We start from the raw sequence: 23,133 nt of genomic DNA on the forward strand, positions 1-23,133 counted from the left end.
TGCAGCTTCGATGTGTTACCGTGAGAAAAAAAATACAAAAAATAATCCCTATAAACACACCACTAGACACGGGGAGAATTCACCCATTACCAATCCCTATAATCACACCGCTAGACAGGGGGAGAATTCACCCACTACCAATCCCTATGAACACACCATAAGTCAAAGGAGAATTAGGTCATTTGGCTCATTTTTTCTCTCAACCCCATTCTCCTGACCTCTTCCCATAACATTTGATACCCTTACTGACCAGATATTATCACTGCCCCCCCCCCCCGCTTTAAATATATCGAATTTTGGTCTCTACAATCATCTGTGGTACTGAATTCAATAGATTGACCAGCCTCTGGTTAAAAATAAAAATTCCTTCCTCATCTCTGTTCTAAAAGGACATCCTCGTATTCTGAGGCTGTGCTCTCTAGTCCAAGTCTGTCCCAGTTTAGAAACATCCTCGTATTCTGAGGCTGTGCTCTCTAGTCCAAGTCTGTCCCAGTTTAGGAAACATCCTCTCCATGCCCACTCTATCTCGACCTTTCAAGTCCTGGAGAAGGGTGTTGTTTTGAAACGTTGCCTGTTCATTCATTTCCATAGATGCTGCCTGACCTGCTGAGTTCCTTCAACAGACTTTTCAATGTTTGGTACATTTCAATGAGATTTATCCCGACATTTTTCTAAACTTAAGTAAGTACAGACCCAGAGCTATTAAATGGGTTTTTTAAGTTAACCCTTTCATTCCTGTGATCATTCACATGAACCTCTTCTGGATCCCCTCCAATGCCAGCATATCCTTTCTTAGACAAGGGGCCCAGAATTGCTCACAATGCTTCAGATATGATCTGACCAATGCCTTATAAAGCCTCAGCATTAAATCCTTGCATTACAAGCTCCCAGACAGCCATCTCTGTGCAATCCCTGTGCGTCTCCTTGGCTTCAGATTCTCTCTCTCGCTGCTTTTTACAGACAACGACCTCTCGACCCCGCCACAAAAAAAAGAAGAGGGATCGCAAACGCTCTAAAAAGAAGGGCAAGGGCAGAAAGAAATCAAGAAAAAATCGCAAAAGGAAGAAGAAAGATCGGGCTGCCCGGCAAAAGATAGAAACATTTGGGTTAGGGAACAGGTAGATAATGTAAACCCATCAAGCACCTCCTTAGGGCAATGTAGAGGAGCTTCGATGACTGACATGTGATTCTGCTGACTTAACACAGGCATGCTAAGCTCTGCAAAGCCCTGTTCACATTACATTCCTGCCACTCTCTCTGGACCCCCATTTCCAAGTTTACTTTTGAGACACCAGTTAGTCAGGAGGGAAAGGAAGATGAAGAGATTGTCAGTGCAGTGGTGAATTTATTAGAGGGGGAATGCTTACTTTGATCCCAAAGGTTGGGTAAGAATCTGGAGATATAGGTTGGAATCCTACCGTAGGAAACAGTGGGGAGGGGTGCCAATCCAGGTAAAAATTACATTAGCTTTATTTGTTATACGCACATTGAAACGTCCGGGGAAATGCATCGTTTACATCAATGACCTGAACAGTCCAAGGCTGGGCCGGGGACAGACTGCAGGTGCTGCTCATCTTCTGGCACCAACGTAGCTTGTCCACAGCTTACCCATACGGTGTGTCTATTAATGTGTGAGGAAAACAGAACACTGGAGGAAACCCACACGTACCAACAACATACAGACAGCGGCAGGAACACACAGTCACGGAGAGAACACACGTACCAACAACATACAGACAGCGGCAGGAACACACAGTCACGGAGAGAACACACGTACCAACAACATACAGACAGCGGCAGGAACACACAGTCACGGGTAGAGTACACGTACCAACAACAGACCAGACAGCGGCAGGAACACACAGTCACGGGAGAGCACACGTACCAACAACATACAGACAGCGGCAGGAACACACAGTCACGGGGAGAGCACACGTACCAACGACATACAGACAGTGTCAGGAGCACACAGTCACGGGGAGAGCACACGTACCAACGACATACAGACAGTGTCAGGAGCACACAGTCACGGGGAGAGCACACGTACCAACAACAGACAACGGCAGGAACACACAGTCACGGAGAGAACACACGTACCAACAACATACAGACAGCGGCAGGAACACACAGTCACGGGGAGAGCACACGTACCAACAACAGACAGCGGCAGAACACACAGTCACGGGGAGAGTGCACGTACCAACATACAGTTGGCAGGAATGAACTTGGATCACTAGTGGTATAAGAGTGCCAGGAAAACTGCAACACTACTGTGTCACCCAGATGGTTCATAACAGATCACATCACTGGACTGGGGCAAGTAAAGTTCTGTCAGGTTTACCAAAGTCATTTGGGGAGGGAAGCTGTCTGTCCCTGCCTGGTCTTTATAATCTGTGACTCAACGACCATGTCAGTCTGGTTGAGACATCACTGCCCTCCGGTAACGGGCAGTCGATTCACTCATTTCAGAGGGGAATTGAGTGACTCCAATGTTCCTCCACTAGGAACCGATGTGGAAAGGATGTTTACTATAGTGGGGGGCATCAAGGATCAGAGAGCACAGCCTCAGAATAGAGGGATATCCAATTAGAGCTGAGATTAGGAGGAATTTCTTTAGCCAGAGGGTAGTGAATCTGTGGAATTCATTGCCAGAGATGGCTGTGGAGACCAAGTCATTGGATATATTTAAAGGAGAGGTTGATAGGTTCTTGATTAGTAAAAGCATCAAAGGTTACGGGGGAAAAGGCAGGAGATTGGGGTTAAGTGGGATAATAAAGCAATCATGGATGATGGAGTAGCCTCCATGGGCCAAATGGCCTAATTCTGACCATCTGTCTTATGGTCTAATTCAGTGGAGGAAGGAGGAGAGGTATGTAGTTAAGGGTGTGGAATAGATACCGGCATTGCCAAAAGCATTCTGTCAGTAAATAAAGAATAACTCTGATTTGAAATCAAGTTACTTATTGGCTGCCAACTTCTGACTTAGGAGATGGTGTTTGCAGACCAAATGATCAAATGTTGTATTGAGATTGTGTAAGGGGGTTTCGTCTTTTACTGCGTAGGCTAATGACAGAAAGTATCAAAGGTGAGTGGAAGAGTAACACACACAAAACTAATTGCTGGAGGAACTCAGCATCTCATAGAGAGGAATAAATGGTCAATCTTTCATGCTGAGACAACTCCTCAGTTCAAACATCAAAGTTCAAAGTAAATTAATTATCAAGGAACATTTACAAGAAGTTTGTTGGCAAGGTCGCGCCAGTGAGCCACGGCGCGATTCCGTGCACTGTGTACATTGCTTCGAGTCAGTGCACTGGGCCGTGCTCAAGGTCTCGCTTGTGAATCTAAGTGAACACACCACAGTTGTCATGGACTTTATAAAAAGTAGTTGTAGACGAGTGTGTCCCCACAAAATCATTCAGAGTCTTCCACAATCAGAAACCATGGATGAATCATATATGCACTTTGATAATAAATTTACTTTGAGCGTTATTACATTACCAGGTACAATCCTGAGATTCATTTTCTTGAGGGCATACTCAATAACTCCAATAACCATAATAAAATCAACAAAAGACCTCACCCAACAGAACAGACAAGTGTGCAAACAGCAAACACAAAAAGAAAGAGGAAATAAAGAAATGCTAATGATAAATAAATATTGGGAATAGGAGATGAAAAGTCCTTGAAAGTGAGTCCATAGGTGTGAGAACATTCCAAGTGAAGTTATCCCCTTTGGTTCAAGAGCCTGATGGTTGAGGTGTCATGATGATTCCTGAACCTGCAGGTATGAGTCCCGAGGCTCCTGTACTTTCTTCCTGATAGTAGTGTGGGTGGGTGGGGGGGGGGGGGTCCTTGATGATTGGACTGCCTTCATGTGACTGGAAAGGAAGGGGCCAAAAGCCAATCTAAATAAGATGGGAGGGAGTGGTAGGTGTACAAGCTGGTAAATGATAGGTGGCATCTGGTGAGGGGGTAAATGGTGGGTGGCTGAAGGGGGAATGAAATCAGAAGCTGGGTGGTGATAGGTAAAGAAGGAATCTAATAGGAGATGGACAGTGGACCATGTAAGAAAGAGAAGGTAGAGAAGGTGAAGAAGTGCCAGAGGGAGGTGATGGTCAGCTAAGGAGAAGAGAAGGTTTGAGAGGGTAACTGGAATGGGGAATGGAAAAAAGAGAGAAGCAGAAAGGGGTGAGTAAGTACCAGAAGTTGGAGAAATGGATGATCATATCATCAGGTCAGAGACTTCCCAGATGGGCTGTGGGATGGTGCTTGTGAAGGAAGATGTATTGGAGGGGTGCAGGAATGCAGCAGATAATTGGACTGATGGGATTGCTGTCTTAGTATTCAGCTGCTGGTCTTAATGACTTGTATCATTATAGTAATTGCAAGGTATAAACTGATCACTCAGATCCTTACTCTGGCAACATGCCCATCTCTTTCACTGTAAAGAGTAACTCCCTTGTCACCACTTTTTCAGGAAGATATCAGAGTAACTAAATAAAGCTGTAAAAGGGAGGGAACCTTCACTTCCCAAAAACAAATTTCTGGAATCAGTTACGCTATCAACGATCGTAATTCTTATATGCTTTCAATCTCTCTAAATATTTACCTCAAAATTTAAAGCTCTCTGTCTCGATATGTTTAAATCTATAAGCCGTTTGGGGAAAGAACTCCAGATTGCCAAAGGAAAGCTCCCTTGGGAGAAGATGTTTAGAGTGATGGCTTTATCATGTCATACAACATGAAAACAGGCCATTCAGCCTAACTCATCCATGCCACCAAATTGTCCATCTGAGTCAGTCCCATGTGCCCACATTTGACTCATTTGCCCCTAAACTTGCCCTGTCCCATTCAATTGATTTAATGAAATGATTATTAGATGATTAGCTGCTTTAAGGTGATGGAGGGTGGGAGGGTTCTGGTCAACAGCAGAGTCAGAAAATGACCCTTCCCTGGGAGGTGTAAGTAAATTTTATTCAGAAGCTGGGAAAATGAGAGAATTTAGCAAGTTTTGGTCCCGGTATGATTGCATCAACTCCAGTCCTCCGTACCACTCTCCTTCCCTCCCTGCCCCTGCTCCTTGTGCCCCCTCCCCCCACGCTCATATGGCGGTTCTAATGCAATTTGAATGGGGTTTGAAGAGCTTATCTGTTGCAAATGGATTAATACATTACTGAGACATTGCTGATCATTGGAATGTGCGCTTCACAGCTGTAACCAAAAGCAATAATCCAGCTTTTTACAGTTCATGTGCTAGTCTTTAACCTCACGCATTATTTAATGTTAAATCACCATCACTTCATCACCATCTTAGATTTGTTTAATTGCTATCTCATTATTTATTTCATTTGGAGGAATTTACAGGTGAAAACAAAAGTGGAAGACCTCTCCGTGACATTGAAGCTCGTGGTAGACTGGTCATTGGGTTGCTGATAGTTCAAAACACTGTCCACCTCTCCACCTCTCTCTCCCACTCCCTTCCCTTCACAACGCTGTGGCAGATGATGAAATGTACTGCACTGAGGTGATAGAGACTTTAAACCAACAACTGGAGGCATCATTTTCCAATCTCATTGTTCTCTACAAACTGAATTCAAGAAGTTTACATTGACAAGGAAGGAAGAGGGAGGGGACGGTTATAAAGTTGTTTGGCCAGATCTCTTAGTTGGGGTGAGATAGAAAGAGAGTTAGGGGTGTTGGGGAGGATTTACAGTGCATCAGTTGAACTGAAAACAAAAAAGGCAGGGCATCGAAGGATTTGAAATTTCCTGCATCAGAAAAGCAAAATAAATACACAATGATTGAGGTCCCCTATCTGAAAAAACTTGGGTTCTTACTGCATGGAAGGTGGTGAACGATTTAGGCATGATTTAGAAGGTGACTAAAAGATGTCAGTTCTTACCACCTGGGAGGATGGTAAAGGAAACTAACATGATTTTGGAGGTGACTAAAAGAAATGTATTTCAAGTTTCAACCTCCTCACCCTGAGCTCCTGGCTGACTGTGGAGCCTAATGAAACTTAATTCACTAGTGTTAGAAACATAGAAAAACCTAACAGCACAATACAGGCCCTTCAGCCCTCAATACAGTGCCGAACATGTTCTTACTTTAGAAATTACCTAGGATTACCCATAGCCCTGTATTTTTCTAAGCTTCATGTACCTGTCCAGGAACCTCTTAAAAGACCTTATTGTATTCGCCTCCACCACAGTTGCCAGCAGCCCATTCCATGCACTCACCACTCTCTGCGTAAAACAAAAACTTACCCTTGACATCCCCTCTGTACCTAATTCCAAGCATCTTAAAATTGTGCCCTCTTGTGTTAGCCATTTCAGCCCTGGGAAAAAGCTTCTGACTATCCACACAATCAATGCCTCCCATCATCTTATACACCTCTATCAGGTCACCTCTCATCCTCCGTCGCTCCAAGGAAAAAAGGTCAAGTTCACTCAACCTGTTCTTGTAAGGCATGCTTCCCAATCCAGGTAATATCCTTGTAATCTCCTCTGCACCTTTTCTATAGTTTCCACATCTTTCCTGTAGTGAGGCAACCAGAACTGAGCACAGTACTCCAAGTGGGGTCTGACCAGGGCCCTTTACAGCTGTAACGTTACCTCTCGGCTCTTGAAGTCAGTCCCACTGTTGATAAGGCCAATGCACCATATGCCTTCTTAATCACACAGCCAACCTGCGTAGTAGTTTTGAATGTCCTATGGACTTGGACCCCAAGATCCCTCTGATCCTCCACACTACCAAGGGTCTTACCATTAATACTATATTCTGCCATCATATTTGACCTACCAAAATGAACCACCTCACACTTATCTGGGTTGAACTCCATCTGCCACTTCTCAGCCCAGTTTTGTATCATATCGATGACCTGCGGTAACCTTTGACAGCCCTCCACACTAGCCACAACACCCCCAACCTTTGTGTCATCAGCAAATTTACTAACCCATCCCTCCACTTCCTCATCCAGGTCATTTATAAAAATCATAAAGAGAAGGGGTCCCAGAACAGATCCCTGAGGCACACCACTGGTTACCGACCTCCATGCAGAATATGACCCATCTACAACCACTCTTTGGGCAAGCCAATTCTGGATTCACAAAACAAGGTCCCCTTGCATCTTATACCTCCTTACTTCCTCAATAAGCCTTGCATAGGGTACCTTATCAAATGCCTTGCTAGAATCCATATACACCACATCTACTGCTCTACCTTCATCAATGTGTTTAGTCACATACTCAAAAATTCAGTTAGGCTCATAAGGCACGACCTGCCTTTGACAAAGCCATGCTGATTATTCCTAATCATATTATGCCTCTCTAAATGTTCATAAATCCTGCCTCTCAGGATCTTCTCCATCAACTTAACAACCACTGAAGTAAGACACACTGGTCTATAATTTCCTGGGCTTTGTCTACTCCCTTTCTTGAATAAAGGAACAGCATCTGCAACCCTCCAATTCTCCGGAACCTCTCCCGTCCCCATTGATGATGCAAAGATTATTGCTAGAGGCTCAGCAATCTCCTCCCTCACCTCCCGCAGTAGCCTGGGGTATATCTTGTTCGGTCCCGGTGACTTATCCAACTTGATGCTGTCCAAAAGCTCCAGCACATTCTCTTTCTTAATATTTATATGCTCAACCTTGTCAGTCTGGTGCAAGTCATCCCTACAAACACCAATGTCCTTTTCCATAGTGAGTACTGAAGCAAAGTATTCATTAAGTACCTCTGCTATCTCCTCCGGTTCCATACACACTTTTCCACTGTCACACTTGATTGGTCCTATTCTCTCACGTCTTATCCTCTTGCTCTTCACATCAAGTGTTGATCAGATGTATAGACATGTGTTAGCAGAGGTCACCTCTCTGCTCCTGAAGTTGCAGCCAGGATAAGCTACGTGGATCAGGATTTGCCTAATACCTACGCTATTCCACACCTGTCTCAGGATACTGAGCCTCCTTCAGTGGAAGAAGTGGACAATGTCTACGATTATCTTCTTGGTCCGGAATATTACACGGATTTGGACTCGGCCATCTACAATGCCTCTCTAGCTGCTGCTGGCGTGGAGGAAAATGTCACGGATCATGAGGTAACCTCTACTGTAATGTTATCCTTAGAATTAAGGTGCAAAGCTGTTTTAACCTTCAAGTATCACTCAATAATGGTTTTGTGATATGAAAACCTGACCAGACCTGGCTGACACAAGATGAACAAATTCCTCTAATATTATTAAATTCAAATGTCAGATGTATGCACATACTTGTTTATTTATTGTTTTATTTTATTTATTTATTCTCTTTCTATCTCTCTATCTCTCTATCTCCTAGATTATGTGTGTTGAACTGCTGCTGCTAAGTTAACAAATTTCATGTCACATGCCGGTGATAATAAATCTGATTCTGATATGTACAGCACTGTTATCTCCACTGTTACTAATTGTTCATTCTTATCATCCTCATGTCCTTTGATTCCATTCATTACAATACTGTTGAAGTATGGTTACTATATTGAGTGAATTTTGAATGGATTTTCTGATAAAATTGACTTATGTAGGTCTGTAAAAATTGAACCCATTTGGTACCCTGTAAGTAAACCATCTATAGCTTGTAGTGTTATACAGTTGTCTATTTGTCTATCTATCTATACATCTGTCTGTCTATCTCTCTGTCTATGTCTGCCTGTCTATCTGTCTGTCTATCTACTATTTGTTTGTTTTCCAATTGTTCAGAATCAGGTTTCGTATCAGTGGCTATGCTGTGAAATACATATAAAAATTAAATTAAGTACAGGTGTCCCCGGCTTTTCGAACGTTCGCTTTACGAAACCTCACTGTTACGAAAGACCTACATTAGTACCCTGTTTTCGCTTTCAGAAGGTGTTTTCACTGTTACGAAAAAAAAATCAGCGTGCGATAAAAAATCAGCACGCAATAAAAGGCAGCGCGTGTCCCGAGCAGCCACTCTCCCCGGATTCGGAACTGCATTCTCGCCGGCATTTTGCTTAAACACGTGCCTGTGAGCAGCCATTTGCAAGATGAGTTCTAAGGTATCGGAAAAGCCTAAAAGAGCTCGTAAGGGTGTTACGCTTAGCATAAAACTAGACATAATTAAGCGTTTCGATCGTGGTGAACGAAGTAAGGATAAAGTGAGTTTGGCTTATGGAAGCTGACGAACATGACGTTGAAGAGGTTTTGGCATCTCATGACCAAGAACTGATAGATGAAGAGCTGATGCAATTGGAAGAAAAAAGGATGACAATTGAAACTGAATGCAGTAGCAAATGGACCGAAGGTGAAGTCGTCCAGGAACTGAACGTGAGGCAACTATGTGAGATTTTCACTGCAATGATAAAGTACAACTTTAATTTTGAAAGGGTACGTAGGTTTAGGGGATATTTGCAAGATGGTTTGAGTGCTTACAAAGAACTGTGTGATAGAAAAATGCACGAGGCTCAGCACTCAAGCAAGCCTTCCACATCAGCCACAGCAGATGATGAACCTCGACCGTCGACGTCGAGGCGGGCAGTCAAAGGAGAAGATGACCTGCCTGCCCTAATGGAAACAGACGATGACAAGATGACACCCCAGTGTCCCACCACCCCAACCCCCCAGGCCACGGACAGATACCGATTTGTGGAGAATGCAGCAGTAGCCAGGACACACACAGCACATCTTTAAGAAAAAAGCCGAAATAAACATGCTAATTAATTAGGTGCCGCCTGACACATAATTGTTGGCCCAGATCAGAGACGACGCAATTGGAAATCGGCACTGATCTGGGCCGACAATTACATGCTGGCTGGCACCTAATTAATTAGCATGTTTGTTTTGGCTTTCTTCATAAAGATGTGCTGTGTGCCTCCCGGCTACTGCTGTACCCCTGCATGCTTCGCGGATCGGTATCGGTCAGTGGCCTAGAGGGTGGGGGCCACTGCACCAGCCAACCTGCGACGACTCAGTCTAACACACCATCATCAGTGTGCTCGGCGCTGTCCCGATTCCGGTAAGTGATACTACACTGTACATACATTATTTCTACTTTATATGGGCTGTGTATTTTTACGTGTTATTTGGTATGATTTGGCAGCTTCATAGCTTAAACGTTACTGGAGAGTGCTTGCGCCGTGTTTTTGCCAACAGTGCTTGCGTGAGATTTTCTGCCGATGGCGCTTGCGTGGAGTTTTCGCTACGGAGAACAGTGCAGTAATGATTGTGGAAAAGTATTTCTACTTTATATAGGCTGTGTATTTATCATATTCCTGTTTTTACTATATGTTACGGTTGTTTTAGGTTTTATGAGTTATTTGGCATGATTTGGTAGGTTATTTTTGGGTCTGCGAATGCTCACAAAGTTTTCCCATATAAATAAATGATAATTGCTTCTTTGCTTTATGACATCCCGGCTTACGAACCGTTTCATAGGAACGCTCTACCTTTGGATGGCGGTAGTGCAAAAGGAGAACAAAACAAAAAGTAAGGTAGTGTTCATGGGTTCAGAGATCTGATGGCAGAGGAAAGAAGCTGTTCCCGAAAGGCTGAGTGCATGTCTTTAGGATCCTGTACCTCCTCCTTGATGGTACAAATGACAAGTGAAGATGTCCTGGATGCTGGGGAGGCTATCGCCCATGGTGGAGCTGACTGAGTTTACAACTTTCTGCAGCATTTTCTGTTCCTGTGCAATGGCCCCTTCGTACCAGTGATGCAACCAGTTAGGACGCTCTCCACGGTACAAACTTCCAGGAGTCTTTGGTGACAAGCCAAGTCTCCTCAAACACCGAATTGAATATAGCCACTTTCCGTTAGTTTTTTAATTTATTTAGACATACAGCCCGGTGTGGGCCCATCTGGCCAGGTAAGCCTGCACTGCCTATTTGACCTCCTAACTGGCACGTCTTTTGAACGTGAACAGAATCACTGCCCATTTGAACTCCTAACTCGCGTGTCTTTTGAATGTGGACAGAATCTGTAGCAGCTAGAGGAAACCCATGCATTTAAGGGGAGCGTGCACAAGCTCCTGACTGACAGAAGCAGAATTGAACCTGGGTCGCTGCCACTCAGCTAACTGCGACCAAAGAGTGCGGCCCTTCTGCAGGCAGCAACAAAATTAACCGTTTTTGAGGATCCAATTTTTGATCTCTTCCCTCTCCCACACCATATTGAAAAATTTGCAACAATTACGAAGAGGTGGATTGTCCTGGATCTAGACCAGAATCTCGGACCCCACACACTACACCCCATGCCATCAGGCCCTGGATAGGGTGTGTTGGCTGTGCTCACCTCCCCTACTAGAGTCCACTCGGGAGGCAAAGCGGGCCACAAGTGACCCCTCCCCCCCCCCAGCTCCTCCCCCCCCCCCCCCCCAGCTGGCTGCTCCTGATCGCCCCCGGATTAATCTATTGGCTTTCTGATCTGTCTTTGCCTCTGTTCAAATAAGCTTGCATGTTTCTATAAAAAGCACACAATTATATTTTAATTATTTTTCTTAATTCTTAATTATATTTATAAAAAGTCTTAGAAACTAATGGAAAAAAAAAGAAAAGTAACTATAAAACTGTAGTTTCCTCCTTGTTTGGGGATGTTGATCCCATTGCAATTAATTCAAACACCTGCATTAATCTCAACACATTGTGTGTCAGTGATAACCTCAGATATTCACAGTTCAGTCGGCTGTGTGTGAGCCGGAGGTGAGCTAGACAATGAGAACTAGGTTCTGGCATTTTGTAAGATCGTAAGACATAGGACCACAGTTAGGCCGTTCAGCCAATCAAGTCTGCTTTGCCTTTTGATTATGGCAGATTTATTTTCCTTCTCAACCTCATTCTCCTGCCTTTTTCCTGTAACCTTTGATGCCCTGACTAATCAAGTAGCAATCAACCTCCACTTTAAATGTCTCAAATGACTTGCCCTCCACAGCTGTCCATGGTGATGAATTCCACAGATCTACTAATATTTGGGTAAAGAAATTCCTTCTCCTCTCTGTTCTAAAGGATGCCTTTCTATTTTGAGGCTGTGTCCTCTGGTCCTGTGCTCTCACATAATTGGAAAAATCCTCTCCATGTCCATTCTATCTGGGCCTTTCAATATTTGCTATGTTTCAATGAGATCCCCACTTCATTCTTCTAAATTCCAGTGAACACAGATCCCAGATTATTCTTGTAAACCTTGTCTGGACTGCCTTCATTACTAGCATATCCTTCCTTACTTACAGGGTCCAAAACTGCTCACAATTCACCAAATGTGGTCTGATCAGTGCCTTATAAAGCCTCAGCATTACATCTTTGCTTCTATGTTCTAGTCCTCTGGAAATGGATGATAACATCGCATTTTCCTTCCTTTTTTAATTGAGTCAACCTGCAAGTTAACCTTTAGGGAAACCTGTACGAGGACCTCCAATTCCCTATTCACCTCCAATTCCTGAATTTGCATCCTGCGCAGCATTTCCCCAAGGAATTGAAATATTATGCTCTCAGAATTCGGATCATCCAATCCTGAGTGTTCTTGGTTTGGTGTTTGTCTGGCAGTGGTAAAGAACTAGGGATATCTATGCAAACCACAGTCACTGGCTGTTGAGTGATAGTGTTGAAGTTCCAGTGGGAAATCAGCAACACCAGCCTCTTGCAATTCAATGTGTTCATGCCTTGGATAAAGGGATGGCTGGTGAGACAGATAACCCTTAAACAGATAGTTGGTTTGCTGGGAAGATCTTCCTTTCTTCATGGGTCATTGATGTCCCTCCAAAACCACTGGAGTGAAAATAAGAAACTTGTATTTCTGAAGCACTTGACAGATGTCCCGACTGCATAACAGCCAGTGAATTGCTTTGGGAAGTACAGTCACTGTTGTAACCTTGGAAAAAATTTCAATTGGCCAACTGTGCTGGCACTTGGTTGAGAAGATTTATAATATTTTATTTGTTCACTCACAGGATATAGATGTCACTGAGAAGGGCAGCATTTATTGCCCATCCGTCATTGCCGGTGAACTGAAGAGGCGTTTAGATGAGTCTGGAGTTATGTGTAGGTCAGACTGGCAAACAGCTTACCTCCCTCCCTAAAGTGAACCAGATGAGACTGGATAATTATCCACTGATTTCCATTGTTGGGACTAGCCTGCTATTTTAAAAGTTGATTAGAATTCTGTATTTGTTTAATTATTTGAATTTAACTGTCCCAGTTTCTGTCATGGGATTTCACTAATGACAGAGCTTAATGATCCTGTCTGGCTATTAGTCTAGTAACTTAACCACCCTGTAGTCTAGTAACTTAACCGCCCTGTAGTCTAGTAACTTAGCCACCCTGTAGTCTAGTAACTTAACCACCCTGCAGCCTAGTAACTTAACCACCCTGTAGCCTAGTAACTTAACTACCCTGTAGTCTAGTAACTTAGCCACCCTGCAGCCTAGTAACTTAACCACCCTGTAGTCTAGTAACTTAGCCACCCTGTAGCCTACTTAACCACCCTGTAGCCTAGTAACTTAACCACCCTGCAGTCTAGAAACTTAACCACCCTGCAGTCTAGTAACTTAGCCACCCTGTAGCCTAGTAACTTAACTACGCTGTAGTCTAGTAACTTAACCACCCTGTAGTCTAGTAACTTAACCGCCCTGTAGTCTAGTAACCTAGCCACCCTGTAGCCTAGTAACTTAACTACCCTGTAGTCTAGTAACTTAACTACCCTGCAGTCTAGTAACTTAGCCACCCTGTAGCCTAGTAACTTAACCGCCCTGTAGTCTAGTAACTTAACCGCCCTGTAGTCTAGTAACTTAACCGCCCTGTAGTCTAGTAACTTAACCGCCCTGTAGCCTAGTAACTTAGCCGCCCTGTAGCCTAGTAACTTAGCCGCCCTGTAGTCTAGTAACTTAACTACCCTGTAGTCTAGTAACTTAGCCACCCTGTAGCCTAGTAACTTAACTACCCTGTAGCCTAGTAACTTAACTACCCTGTAGTCTAGTAACTTAACCACCCTGTAGTCTAGTAACTTAGCCACCCTGTAGCCTAGTAACTTAACCACCCTGTAGCCTAGTAACTTAACCACCCTGCAGTCTAGAAACTTAACCACCCTGCAGTCTAGTAACTTAGCCACCCTGTAGCCTAGTAACTTAACCACCCTGTAGCCTAGTAACTTAACCGCCCTGTAGTCTAGTAACTTAACCGCCCTGTAGTCTAGTAACTTAGCCACCCTGTAGCCTAGTAACTTAACTACCCTGTAGTCTAGTAACTTAACTACCCTGCAGTCTAGTAACTTAGCCACCCTGTAGTCTAGTAACTTAGCCACCCTGTAGCCTAGTAACTTAACCGCCCTGTAGTCTAGTAACTTAACCGCCCTGTAGCCTAGTAACTTAGCCACCCTGTAGTCTAGTAACTTAACTACCCTGTAGTCTAGTAACTTAGCCACCCTGTAGCCTAGTAACTTAACTACCCTGTAGCCTAGTAACTTAACTACCCTGTAGCCTAGTAACTTAACTACCCTGTAGTCTAGTAACTTAACCGCCCTGTAGTCTAGTAACTTAACCGCCCTGTAGTCTAGTAACTTAACCAGCCTGCTGCCCTACCCTTGCTTTTCTGGGTAGCCCTGGACATCTAACTGCAAATTAATTCTGGCAAATCTTGAACTCATTTATTTTCTCTGTTGATTAAACAAATCCTGTTGTACTGCAAGAATTGATAAACCTTTAGATAATTTAAAAGAATATTTTGCTTACTGGCAGTTTGTTAACTAGTCTCCAGCCAAAACATGAGAGGAAAAACAAAAGAAAAGATGCAGTTGCTTGAAATCTGAAATCACAAAGGTAATGCTGGAAAAAAAGTTAGCCCTCAAGTTCTTATTAAACCTTTCCCCTCCTTCCTCAATCCTTTCGTTTCTAGTCTTGATTCCTTTCCCCTCCTTTATTAAACCTATCACCTCTTGTCTTATTTCCCCAACAATGGAAAAAGTTTGAATGTATCTGCCTCCTGCACTCCAAGCATTAAAGTCCTAGTTTGTCCAACCTCTCCCGAAATCTCATCCATCATACTTTGTCAATGGTCTTGTAAATCTTTTCTGTAATCGTTCTATTTTAATACATCTTTCCAATAACAGGGTAACCAAAACTGAACACAAAACTCCATCTGCAGCTTCATCCAATACAGACTCATCATAACCTCCCACCTTTTAACCTCAGTGCCCTGACTAATGACCAACATGGCAAAAATCTTCTTCACTACCCTGTCTGCCTGTGACTCCATTTTCAGAGAACTATGTGTGTGTGTATGCTGTACTGTATGTTACCATTGTAACACGTGGTTATTTGAGTTACTGTCAACTTCCTGTCAGTTTGAGCCAGTCTGGCCATTCTGATCTCTCTCATTAACAAAGTTTTTGCCCACACTGTGGCTTACTGGATTGTGTTTTTGTTTATCGCACCCTCCTCTGTAAACTCTGGAGATTATTGTGTGTGAGAATCCCAGGAGATCTGCAGTTTCTCAGATACTCAAACCACCCCATCTGGCACCAACAATCATTCCATGGCCAAATTCACATTTCTTCCCTATTTTGATGTATGGTCTGAACAACAACTAAACCTCTTCACTATATCTGCATGCTTTTATGCCTTGAGTTGCTGCCAGATGATTGGCTGATTAGCTATTAACATTAACGAGCAGGTATTTCATGGCATATGCCGGTTATATTAAACCAGATTTGACTAGTGGTGTGCCTCAGGGATCTGTTCTGGGACCCTTACTCTTCATGATTTTTATAAATGACCTGGATGAGGAAGTGGAGGGATGGGTTAGTAAGTTTGCTGATGACACAAAGGTTGGAGGTGTTCTGGGTAGTGTGGAGGGCTGTCAGAGGTTACAGCAGGACATTGATAGGATGCAAAACTGGGCTGAGAAGTGGCAGATGGAGTTCAACCCAAGTAAGTGTGAGATTCATTTTGGCAGGTCAAATATGATGGCAGAATATAGTATTAATTGTAAGACTCTTGGCAGCGTGGAGGATCAGAGGGATCTTGGGGTCAGAGTCCACAGGATGCTCAAAGCAGCTGCGCAGGTTGACGCTGTGGTTAAGAAGGCGTACGGTGTATTGGCCTTCATTAATCGCGGGATTGAGTTCAGGAGCCGAGAGGTAATGTTGCAGCTATATAGGACCCTGGTCAGACCCCACTTGGAGTACTGTGCTCAGTTCTGGTCGCCTCACTACAGGAAGGATGTGGAAACCATAGAAAAGGTGCAGAGGAGATTTGCAAGGATGTTGCTTGAATTGGGGAGCATGCATTATGAAAACAGGTTGAATGAACTCGGCCTTTTCTCCTTGGAGCGACGGAAGATGAGAGGTGACCTGGTGTAGGTGTATAAGATGATGAGAGGCACTGATCGTGTGGATAGTCAGAGGCTTTTTCCCAGGGCTGAAATGGTTGCCACAAGAGGACACAGGTTTAAGGTGCTAGGGAGAAGGTACAGAGGAGATGTCAGGGGTAAGTTTTTTACTCAGAGAGTGGTGAGTGCATGGAATGGGCTGCTGGCAACGGTGGTGGAGGCGAATATGATAGGGTCTTTTAAGAGACTTTTGGATAGGTACATGGAGCTTAGAAAAATAGAGGGTTATGGGGAAGTCTAGTAATTTCTAAGGTAGGGACATGTTCAGCACAACTTTGTGGGCTGAAGGGCCTGTATTGTGCTGTAGGTTTTCTGTGTTTTTATGTTTCTAAATAGTAATAAATAATGATTGGTTGTTTTTAAATAAATAGTAATAATGTGAATTGGATGTTTAATATTGGGAAACGTATCCTATCCAAGGATCAGAAGACATAAAGGTTAAATAATAGAGAATATTGTGAAGATAAATTTTACTTGGACTGTAATTATAATCTGGAATTGACCTTGGGATGAGGGGAATTGAATAAATCAGGGTCTTCTAAAGGGAATTCCAGGAAAATTGGGGGAATGGCACTGGTGTTGGAACTGGCATTGAGTTATGGACAAAATGGTTTTGTGTGTCATCAACAGTTTTTTGATTGTAATTGTCAGGTTTACATTGGTTTTTCAGAAGTTTTTCTTATAATCAGACTAAGGTTGAGATTCTGATAATCAGTTTATTGAAGTTTAATAGTGTACAGTAGAATACCAGCTACTGCTTCAAGGCCGGCTCCGGCACCCATGAGACCATAAGATACAGGAGCAGAAGTAGGCCATTCGGCCTATCGAGTCTGCTCCGCCATTCAATCATGGGTTGATCCGATACTTCCAGTCATCCCCACTCCCCTGCCTTCTCTCCATACCCTTTGGTGCCCTGGCTAATCAAGAACCTATCTTTCTCTGCTTTAAATGCACCCAGTGGCTTGGCCTTTACAGCCGCTCGTAGCAACAAATTCCACAGATTTACCACCCTCTGACTAAAGTACTTTCTTTGCATCTCTGTTCTAAATGGACGCCCTTCAATCCTGTAGTCTAATCTATTCAGGCCTTTTAACATTCGGAATGTTTCTTTGAGATCCCCATTCATTCTCTTGAACTCCAGGGAATACAGCCCAAGAGCTGCCAGACGTTCCTGGAATCATTCTTGTGAATCTTCTCTGAACCCTCTCCAATGTCAGTATATCCTCTCTAAAATAAGAAGCCCAAAACTGCAAACAATACTCCGTGTGGTCTCACGAGTCCCTTATAGAGCCTCAACATCACATCCCTGCTCTTATGTTCTATACCTCTAGAAATGAATGCCAACATTGCATTTGCCGCCTTCACCACCGATTCAACCTTTAGGTTAACCTTTAGGGTATCCTGCACAAGGACTCCCAAGTCCCTTTGCATCTCTGCATTTTGAATTCTGAATTCTCTCCCCATCTAAATAATAGTCTGCCCGTTTATTTCTTCTACCAAAGTGCATGACCATACACTTTCCAACATTGTATTTCATTTGCCACTTCTTTGCCCATTCCCCTAAACTATCTAAGTCTCTCTGCAGGCTCTCTGTTTCCTCAACACTACGCTCTCCTCCACCTATCTTTGTATCATCGGCAAATTTAGCCACAAATCTATTAATCGCATAGTTCAAATCATTGACATACCTTGTAAAAAGCAGGGGCCCAACACCGACCCCTGTGGAACTCCACTGGTTACCGGCAGCCAGCCAGCATAGGATCCCTTTATTTCCACTCTCTGTTTTCTGCCGATCACCCATGCTGTTAACTTCCCTGTAATTTCATGGCTCTTATCTTGCTAAACAGCCTCATGTGCGGCCTCTTGTCAAAGGCCTACTGAAAATCCAAGTACACCATGTCTACTACATCTCCTTTGTCTACCCTGCTTGTAATTTCCTCAAAAAAATTGCAGTAAGCTAGTCAGCCAAGATTTTCCTTTCAGGAATCTTTTGTCATGTGTCTCCAGGTACACTGTAATCTTATCCTTAACAATCGATTCCAACAACTTCCCAACTACTGATGTCAGGCTAACTGGTCTATAGTACCTTTCTGTTGCCTCCCACCCTTCTTAAAATAGCGGAGTAACATTTGCAATTTTCCAGTCAGCCGGTACAATACCAGAATCTATCGATTCTTGAAAGATCATTGTTAATGCCTCCTCAATCTCGCCAGCTATTCCAGCATTCCATCAGGACCAGGAGATTTATCCACCCTCAGACCACTAAGCTTCCTGAGCACCTTCTCAGTCGCAATTTTCACTGCACAAGCTTCACTTCCCTGAGACTGTTGTATGTCTGGAATACTACAGATGTATTCCACTGTGAATACCAATGCAAAATACACATTCAGTTCCTCTGCCATCTCTGTGTTTCTCATTACAATATCTCCAGCGCCATTTTCTATTGGTCCTATATCTACCCTCGACTCTCTTTTACCCTTTATATACTCAAAATAACTTTTAGTATCTTCTTTGATATTAGCCGTCAGCTTCCTTTCATAATTATTTTTTTCCTACCTAATGACCTTCTTAGTTTCCTTCTGCTAGTTTTTAAAAGCTTTCCGATCTTCTATCTTGTCTCTAGCTTTGGCTTCATTGTATGCCCTCTCTTTTGCTTTTACTTTGGCTCTGACTTCACTTCTCAGCCACGGTAGTGTCCTCCTTCCATTCAAAAATTTCTTTTTATTTGGAATATATCTGTCTTGCACGTCCCTCATTTTTCGCAGAAACTCCAGCCATTTTTGCTCTGGTGTCCTTCCTGCTAGTGCCCTTTTCCAGTCAGCCTTGGCCAGTTTTCCTCTCGTGCCTCTGTAATTTTCTTTATTCCACTGAAATACCGAGAAATTGGAATTTAGTTTCTCCTTCTCAAATTTCAAAGTGAACTCAATCATATTGTGATCACCGTTCCCTCAGGGCTCCTTAACCTTAAGCTCTCTTAACACCTCCGGATCATTGCACAACACCCAATTCAGCACAGCCGATCCCCTAGTGGGCTCAACAACAAGCTGTTCTAAAAAGCCACCCCTTAGATATTGTACAAATTCTCTCTGAGGCTCAGTGTTGGCTTGGTTTTCCCAACCACTTTCATGTTAAAATCCCCAACGATTGTCATGACATCGCCCTTCCGACATGCCTTTTCTATCTGCTGCTGTAATTTGTAATCCATATCCTGGCTGCTATTTGCAGGCCTGTATATTTTTACCCTTGCCATTTCTTAACTCAACCCATAGAGACTCTGCACCTTCTGATCCTATGTCGTCCCCTTCTAATCATTTCATATTATTTCTTATACCCAGTGCCACACCACACCCTCTGCCTGCTAACCTATCTTTCCGATGAACCGTATATCCTTGGACGTTCAGCTCCCTATGGCAGCCATCCTTTAGCCAAGTTTCAGAGATGGCCACAACGTCATACTTGCCAATCTGTAGCTGAATTTCAAGATCGTCCATTTTATTCCTTATACTGCGTGCATTCAAATACAAAATTTTCAGTCCAGTATTTGTTGTTCTCTGTTTTAACTGCACCATGCCTCTATTGCCCTGTAACTCATTCCACTGGCTGTGATTAAGCCTCATCTCCTGCCTGTCCTTTCTATCATCTCTGCTGCATGCTATTTTTGATTTATTTCTGTTTTCCCCTTCCTCAGCCCTGTCACTCCAGTTCCCATCCACCTGCGAATTAGTTTAAACCCTCCCTATCAGCTCTATTAAACCTACCTGCTAGGATATTGGACCCCTTTGGGTTCAGGTGTAACCCGTCCTTTTTGGACAGGTCGTACCTCCCCCAGAAGAGGCCCCAATGATCCAGGAACCTGAAGCCCTGCCCAGACATCAGTCTCTCAGACACACATTAACCTGCCTGATTATGCTATTCTTGCACTTGTTGGCACGTGGCACAGGCAGCAATCCTGAGATTACTACCCTGGAGGTCCTGCTTTTCATCTTCCTACCTAACTCCCTGAATTCTCTCTTCAGGACCTCCTCCCTTTTTCTACCTATGTCATTGATACCAACATGAACGAAGATTTCTGGCTGTTCACCCTTTCCCTTCAGAATACTCTGCACCCGATCCGAGGCATCCCGTACCCTGGCACCTGGGAGGCAACACACCGTGCAGGTATCTCTATCAGACTGGCAGAACCTCGTGTCTATTCCCCTCACTAAGGAATCTCCTATGACAACCGCATTCCTCATCATCTTCTCTTTCCCTTCTGCACCACGGAACCAGGCTCAGTGCCAGGGACCCGATTGCCATGGTCGTCCTCTGTCAGGTCACCCCCCCCCCCAACAGTATCCAAAATGAGGTAACAATTACTGAGGGGGATGGCCCCAGGGGTGCTCTCTACTATTTGGGCTCTTCCCTTCCCTTCCCTGACACTCACACACTTACCTAACTCCTGCCAGCTCGGGGTGACTAACTCCTTATAGCTCCTATCTATCTCCTGCTCACTCCACCTCATAAACTGTAGGTCATCAAGCCGCAGCTCCAGATCCCTAACATGGTCTTTCAGGAGCTGCATCTCGGTGCACCTGGTGCAGATGTGGCCATCTGGAAGACTGGAAGAATCCCAGGATTCCCACATCTGACACCCAGAGCAAAGCACTAACCCTACAGACATGCTCTTTATTCCTCCATAAAAAACGCAAGGGGGTAAAAAACGAGATCCACTTACCTCACCGAAGCCCAAATGAACCAAAGCCCTACCACTGTGGCTCTGACTGCTGCTTTGATGACAGTTCTGCTAGGCAGTGTCTTCCTTTTATGCCTGACCTTCCCTGTTCTCCAATTCACGACTGGTGCACCGGTTATAGCCGAGTTCCCACAAAGCTTTCCCCTTTTAAACTTCGCTCCCGGACCTGTTCGCCACCTCCTGTCTCGGAGCTCCCCAACTCACGATTGGTGCGCTTGTTATAGCCATACATATGATGAAGAGCATAAAACACTACAGGCGCTTTGACCCATGAGATCGTACCAACATTTTAACCTACTTCAAGATCAATCTAAACCTTCCCTCCTACATCAGCATCAGAAACAGAATTAGGTTTAATATCACCAGAATATGTCATGAAACTTGTTAACATTGTGGCACGGTAGAAATCAATACATAATAATAGAGGGGGAAAAAGTATGAATTACACACATGCTTGCATGCAGGCACGCACACACACACACACCACACACACACAGACACACACACACAATGTATATAATCATTAAATTAAATAAGTAGTTTAAAAATAGAAATAAAAAAGTAGTGAGGTCGTGCTCTTGAGTTCAATATCCATTCAGAAATTGGATGGCAGAGGGGAAGAAGCTGTTCCTGAATCACTGAGTGTGTGCCTTCAGGCTCCTGTACCTCCTTCCTGATGGTAACAGTCCAGAAGAGGGTATGTCCTGGGTGGTGGGGGTCCTCAATAATGGATGATGTTTCCTGAGGCACCACTCCTTGAAGATATTTTGAATACTCTAGTATCCATGGTTGTGTCATGGTCTTTAAGGATGGACGCTGCCTTTAGCCAGAGAGTGGTGAATCTGTGGAATTTGTTGCTGCAGGTGGAGGCCAAGTCATAGGGGATATTTAATGCAAGGTTGATACATTCTTGATTAATCAGGGCATGAAGAGATATGGGTAGAAAGCAGGAGATTGGGGCTGAGAGAGAAAATGGATCAGTCATAATGAAATGGCGGAGCAGACTCAATGGGCCAAATGGCCTAATTCTGCTGTTGTGGCTTTTATAGCCCTCAATTTTTCTACAATCCATTTGCCTGTCTAAGAGTCCTTAAATGTGCCTCATGTATCTGCCACCACCCCTGGCAGCATGTTCTATGCACCCACCACTACCGGTGTAAAGCAAACATTGCCTCTGACATTCCCCCTGTACTTCCCTGAACTGTTCAATGGTCTGTATGTGTTGTGAGGCAAATTATTCCCAAATTGGGAATATTTGCCACTCAAAAACCTGCAGTGTCCATTGAGGTCTGATTATTGTGTGAGATTCTTTTCCCTTGTTAGTACTACTGGAAATTGTACCAGAATATTTGCCACTACTTACCGGATATTGAGAAGAATCGAGCCTCAGGAGAGCTGCAAGTTTAATGTTTTTAAATGTGAGAGAAAACACAAAATACAATTTATACTCAGCCATCCGGCATCTCTGGGGAATGAGACTCTTGGCTACATGACATTGTACATCACACATTGGTATTCCGTGCGTAATCCTTTAAATTGCAAAACTGTACGACAAAGTCAGGACATCAGAATCGGGTTTACTATCAATGACATAGGTTGTGCATTTAGTCGTTTTGTGGCAGCACTACAGTGCAAGATATAAAAAGTACGTTGAAATTATTGTTAGAAAAGAATTAATAAGTGATGCAAAAAAAGAATAACGGGGTAATGTTTATGGACTGTTACGGACGAAATCAGTTAGTGGAGGAAAAGCTGCTGAACATGGGTCTTCACGTTCCTCTATCTCCTCCCAATGAGAGGAGGATTTGTCCCGGATGGTGAGGGCCCTTCCTGAGACAACACCTCTTGAAGCTGCGCCTGATGGTGACGTCGAGTAAATCAGAATGCAAACAGACCTGTCAGCCTGTCTCATCCATGTTGACCATTGAGCCTACTGAACTAGTCTCATTTGCCCACATCTCTCTCAACTCCTATCAGTGTACTTATCCAAGTGACTTTTAAATGCTATCATTTTACCTCCTTTAATTGCTTATG

The 23,133-nt window shown here is 43.7% G+C and overlaps 1 protein-coding gene across 1 annotated transcript in view; it reads left to right on the forward strand.

Moving 5' to 3' along the window:
• Positions 1-23,133, forward strand: part of LOC140191163 (uncharacterized) — a 392,816-nt gene that overhangs the window by 136,000 nt on the left and 233,683 nt on the right. Inside the window, exon 6 of the mRNA XM_072248300.1 lies at positions 7,957-8,100. Coding sequence (XP_072104401.1) covers positions 7,957-8,100 — 144 coding nt within the window. The remainder of the gene's footprint in view (positions 1-7,956; positions 8,101-23,133) is intronic.

Source organism: Mobula birostris, chromosome 32 (assembly GCF_030028105.1).
Source record: "Mobula birostris isolate sMobBir1 chromosome 32, sMobBir1.hap1, whole genome shotgun sequence".
NCBI lineage: Eukaryota > Metazoa > Chordata > Chondrichthyes > Myliobatiformes > Myliobatidae > Mobula > Mobula birostris.